The sequence below is a fragment of the Oxyura jamaicensis genome, chromosome 14 (assembly GCF_011077185.1).
Source record: "Oxyura jamaicensis isolate SHBP4307 breed ruddy duck chromosome 14, BPBGC_Ojam_1.0, whole genome shotgun sequence".
Taxonomy (NCBI): domain Eukaryota; kingdom Metazoa; phylum Chordata; class Aves; order Anseriformes; family Anatidae; genus Oxyura; species Oxyura jamaicensis.
In genome coordinates, this window is record NC_048906.1 from 10,034,702 (window position 1) to 10,040,701 (window position 6,000).

The window sequence follows — 6,000 nt, forward strand, 5'->3', positions numbered from 1 at the left end:
ATATTAGAATAAATGTTTTTCATTTCTTGGTCAATTCAGTTCTAATCTTGAAGGGAATTGTTTTAATAATTTTAATAATTGTTTTAACTTGACAACTTTGCTCTAATAGACTGTCTTCAGGAATTTCAATGCCAAATTGCACTATAGAGGGATTATCTTAACCGTGTTGTTCTATTTCTTCTGTAAAGAGTTGACTATTTAAACTTCGCAGCCCAGTCATTTGTATTAATAGATGAAGATCACTGCTTCTCATTAATAGTTGTATTTCCTTTCTGCAGAATTGGAAATGATGATAGGAATGTGGCTCCAATTATTTTTACACTTCAGCAATTGGAAACAAATATATTAGCCAGACTAACAGGAGTTACTAAAGTGTACAAAATGATTTGATGAAGTCGGAGTCTTAGTTAATAGTGTCACTAAACAATTGTTAGAGATGATTGTAGCTGGCAGAAGAAGGTGCTGAAGTGTGTATTGGCAGATCAGAATTACTTAACACTTTTTTAATAAGGACCTCATCATGTAGTATAAGCCTTGTTTAATATTACCTTTTTGAGGAGGCCTGCTGTCTGAATCAAGTTTACCACATTAAGTATTGGGATTTTAACCAGCAATTCGACTATCATGACAAATGAAAATATGAATCACACAAACTGTTAACAAAAAGGCATCAAATTTATCTGCCTGCTGATGTTTTTCTTCATGAGCTGTGTTTAATACAACTCAGGCAAAGCTAGGATCATGACTGTCTCCAGAGATGCATTTCCACGTGAGATATGTGAACAACCTGATCCTGAGCTTTTCTGCGCTCCCAGGATGTGCTTATTGCTTCTATATCCTATTGCAATTTCAGACTGTTACGAAAGTATTTCCAATTTCAGGCATGTTACTTTATTTTTACTTCTCTCTCTAATTTTATCTTGAAGAGTAGAAAATGAGATGGGAAATAAATTTCTTTATGTAAATGTTCATGATGTCATTTAAAAGAATGCTGCAGTTCCAGGTGCATGGAAAGAAAAGCACACAAAGCATGCTTTACATTTTGATGCATGGAGAGCCAATGAATGAAGGGTATGAAGAAATTAGAAGCTGATTAAAAAGACCAGTTATTTTAAGCTGTTTTCTATAGATGCACCTCAGGCAGAACTTGACACCTAGACAAAATCAATGCATCTGAATTGGTATCCAAACAAACGCTGAGCAGATCAATCATGAATGCTTAAAAGCTAAACAGTGACCTGGTGGGAAGACGGAATTGATTCTCAGCAGGATGCTTTTTTCTTCAGACTGGGACAAGGTGAGAATGCAGAGCCTCTAGTGCTTGAGCATTCCACTGCTGAACAGGTTCATGCCTGGCAAGTGTCCAGATGCCTGCCAGACTCAGCCTGGAAAATTAAACCCTGTTAGGGTCTCATTGGCTAAGAAGGTAATAGAATAAAAAGGAGAATATTATGTTAAAACTGAAGTGGTGTAGCTCAGATATCAGATGTAGACTTGAAGAGTAAGTGCTTATTACTGGGGGTAGCTGTTCTGGAGCAGTTATTCTAAAATAACTACACGCTGGTTTAGATTTACATATTTTAAATTTGTATTTTAATCTGAATAAAACTGTCAGCTATGGGTGAACCCTAAATCATGCCCCAAAATACTAACTGCAAGACTGCTTTCACTGAATGAGAAAGTGGTTTTGAAGACATTGCATGCAGGTATGCTTATTCCTTTTTCCTCAGTCCAAAATGCAAATTGGTAAAAATAGATTGAGAACAAGTGTTCCAATTTCATCTTCACGTGCATTTGCCGGAAGAACTGGTAGGATTGCCTTAAGGTGCTCGTACTTCTGCCCAATAGTTCATAGAATATCTGACCTGTCGAACTGTCCAGCAGTTTGAAAAAGTGTCTCATTTAATGCCAGAGACTCTATAAGTATAATTTGACCTCAAGGCCAGAACCAGAATTGTTAAATCTGGTAATGATAGACAGAAGAGGTGGAAGAATAATCTTCCCCTCCTCCATTATTACCATTGGTTTTGAGGGGGGTTGTTCATTCTTTTCCCAAGTTTAGTTGTTACACTTTCTGGGTGTTTGTTGAAAGTTTGTATTTTAATTGCAGAGCAAAAAGATAGAGCTGAAATAAGGAAGTTAGATGGCAAATTCTTGCATCAGTTTTTGAAGTAGGGAAGAATGAAAGGGCCTTAAGATACATACTTAGTAATGTATGACTCTCTCTCTCTCTCTCTCTCTCTCTCTCTCTCTCTCTATTAAATACTTTAAACCTTCTGTCATCATACAACCTCCATTTCCATGCAAATGGATCAGGCCAACAACAGCTGAAATTCAGTTTCAGCTCTTGTTTGTCTTTTTGTGCTGGATGCATGAAGATCTAATTCCTTGGTTATAAACTGCTTTCTGGAAATCTGTGTAACACAGTTATTTGTCTTAGAGTTTGGATTGTAATGATAAAAATTAGCTTAGACATTTAAGACAAATTAGCTCTAATTTGGTTATTAGATAAATCTAGTTTAGGAGTAGTATCATTTAAATTAGCAGAATTACTTGCGATTTTTATTTATTTATTTACATAAATCAGTGTTCATGCAGCTATCCTAGAATGATCTTACTCCCTCAGCCATTCTTATGAATACAGATGGATATTAGTTCATATCTCTTCCTTTTAGGATAATTCATTTTGCATCTTTTGCACTTTATTCTTTCAATGGTATTTTTCTTCCACAAGGGAGAAGTGACTTCAGCGTTGGGCTGACCCTAATGTCATTTTGTGGATGTGCCAGCAGGAGGAGCTTAAGTATTAAAATGTACTTTCAAAAAAGCAATCACCAAATTATAGTAATTGCACACAACAAAGTGCTTTCTTTTGCAATGTAAACTACCATATAGCTACAAAGTAGATGTCTGTCAGCCTGACAGAACTAAAGTACTATCAGCAATGTCCATCCTGCTGGCAAATTAACGTAATTTATTTAGAGAAAAGTCCAATAAGCCAATAAAAATATTTTAATTTCATTGTATATTTGATATTTAGAAGCTTTTATATTTACATGTTCTGAAAGATACATATTTAATACAAAATCACAGCCCTCTGAAACCACTACCCCATGCTGTTTTATAAACACTAGAGAATAAATAGAAAACATGAGAGAATAAATAGTATAAAAATAATGAGTAATGATATTCACATTACTGAAAGCCATCCATGATAATGAGCATAGCTGAAATTGGATTCACATGATCAAAATTTTTTACAGCATCTGAGATAGCAATGTTGAGTTTCAAAATAACATGTCATAGGACTGGGTTTGGAAGCCCTGTTTTCCTTGGCAACTAAGAATTAATAACATATTGTAAATTAATTGCAGAGCTTGGATTTTATTGACAAGAAAAATACAGAATTAAAGATCTAGATTATTATTCTTGTTATTAAAGAAGATGAGGATGTATCACACAGGTGTTTTATGCAGTTTTTTCATGTATAGCAATTCCTAGTTACCTAGGAAGACTCAATATTATGTGTGTCGTGAATCTTAATTCAGAAAAATCTAACTTACTATTTTAACTGTTACTTTAGACTGTTCTGTGAGGAAAGCTAGACAAGTAAAATACGCTGTCATTAAAAATACTCATATTGTTTTACGTTAATATTTAACGTCTGAATTGGACACATTTTTCTCTGTACTGCTTTGTTATTATTTAGTAAATAGCAGCAAATGTGGGCATTGTAGTTTCAAGGCTGATGGCTACCAGTGATACAGTTACCCTGTCTTTCAGAAGTACTCTGCTTCCTGCAAGTGAATTTTCCACTCAGTCCCAGGACTTGTTTAAGGCCTTTGCTTTGCTAAGATCTCTAAGGTGTTCAAAGTGCTTGAGTGGAGCCTGCATGTGCCTACAGATTTTATAGGGCTGTCTGAGCTGGGAGGAAAGTCACTGCAGGAAAAACGGAACCACACAGGGTAAATTCAGTGATTTTAAATATATACATATATGTATATATATATCATATATGTGGATTTATTTAATACGGCAAGATCTGCAGAAGAGCAATTCTTCCACTATTGACTTGTTATTAACTCACTCTGAAGATAGGTATTACAGGCTTTTTTAATTATAAAAGTACATTTGACTTTGTATGCTGTGTAATTTTGTTGCCTAGCTGAGTTGCAAAATGCAAAATTTAGTTTTATTTATTGATCTGTATGTAAGAAGCATAACTAAAACCATGTGGAGTCCTCTAAGAGAATGGCAAAAGTACAATGCTATCCCTTTATACTGTAGTTTTCCGAGGAGTCTATAGCCTCTGAATATCACCTAGGTAAGCTGGAATTTTCTGTTACTGCTTGTTGTTGAACTTAATGTATTTCTTCTCAGAGTCTTTTCAAAAAGGCTCATTCATCTAAGGCTATAGTCTGTTGTGGGTCAGAAGAGACTGAAGAATTCCCAACAGGGATGTATTGCTAATACACTTCATCATGTAATGATACATCCATCCATAATTAGAGGATTGTTAAGTAGAGCATCATGCAAGCTCTTGTCTATTTTGCTTTTACTTTTATCACTTCAAAATGCTTATACCACCATTTCTGAACTGCAACCCACAGAGATACGCTTTTATCCTGTAATTTGCAGTCTTCCATAAAGTATTGAAAGTTCTACTAGTTCTCATTTCTGAAAGAGCCCATTTGTAATTCACACTTGAGATACCAGTAGAAAGAATGCAATTCTGTGTAGTTGAAGATGTGTGCTGTACTTTGCAGTCATGTGCCAGGCTCTCATAACATCTGCTTTTTTCATGTTGAGAATAACAACATAATAATTTGCATATAACGTAAACTAGTTACTTCTGTCTTTGTTTCTTTTCTTCCTAGTGACATTCCACCTTCTGGAGAACCAGTAACCAAAATCAACCGCTCGAGAGTGACTACTCGCTTCCCTAAACTGTCTCGCAGCCAACAAAGAGAGCCCCGAAGCCTGGAACCTCAGAGCGGTGATCTTTGACCCTTTTTTGTAATTGTGATTGCTGGAACCATGTACTTTAAGTTGCTCTGTGATTCCTTCCTAACTTATATTTATAATTTAAACTCCTGAAGAGACTACAGCTGCATCAACTTAAATCCTGAAAAGAGACATTCATAACTAAGGGTCATATCCTGATTAAATACTTTGGAAGGCAGTAATCACTTTCTCAAAAAGAATACGAGAGCTCTTCACTGGGGCTCAGTAAACAGATAGGCATTTTGTTTGTTTTCTGAAGCATTGCACATATTCTCCTTTGTTCTTCTGAAGTTATGTTCTTCTGAATTCCTTGTTTGTATTGTGTTGTCTCATTTTCTACATGTACATTTTTCTGGTCCAGACATGGGTATCGTGTCACCACAATTTATTTTCCTTAAAGAACACTTATGATTATTACTACTTAATATATCAGAAAGATGTGCTTAAAAGAACCTCACTAATTTATTACCTTTTGTAAATAGAAAGACTTTTTTAGTTATTATTGTAAACCTCTGATATACACAAAGGTTTTTAAAAAAAAAAACTTGACAAAGTAGGTGACAAGGGAAAAACAGTACAGGTGTAAAAATAGCTTTTCTATGTTTCTAGTTAGGTGTTCTCAATAGCTTTCATTTGTGGGAAGTAATTCTTTAAAATCAGAGAATGTAATCATTTTTAGTGAAATTTCAGTCTTGCTATAAGGCTGGGTGCAATATTATTAATTTCTACAAACCACCACAAGTATATACAAAATCAGCATGATACAAAAGTGTTTTCAAGATTTGGGTTATATTTTGTTATTAATTTGTCACTGATGTTACAGAACAGTCCTTCATCATTAACTGGGCACTTTGGAATTCTTACTCTTTTTTTAAACTCTTTCACATAGTGATAATTAAGAATTGCCTGTAATGAAAGTGCCTGTTACCCATCACCTCTCGCTGAACAGTAATCTGTGATGGTACTGCTGCAAGACTAACTGAAAAAAAAATTGGC

General features: G+C 34.9%; 1 protein-coding gene across 3 annotated transcripts in view; it reads left to right on the top strand.

Moving 5' to 3' along the window:
* Positions 1–5,522, top strand: part of SNX29 (sorting nexin 29) — a 132,061-nt gene extending 126,539 nt beyond the window's left edge. The window contains exons 21-22 of one of the 3 annotated variants that reach the window (XM_035339399.1): positions 4,288–4,324; positions 4,878–5,011. In XM_035339399.1, coding sequence (XP_035195290.1) covers positions 4,288–4,306 — 19 coding nt within the window. In that variant the 3' untranslated portion in view covers positions 4,307–4,324; positions 4,878–5,011. Of the gene's footprint in view, positions 1–4,287; positions 4,325–4,877 lie in introns of all 3 variants that reach the window. The other 2 variants (XM_035339398.1, XM_035339400.1) reach the window with 2 other exon arrangements.
* The last annotated feature ends 478 nt before the right edge of the window (positions 5,523–6,000 follow it).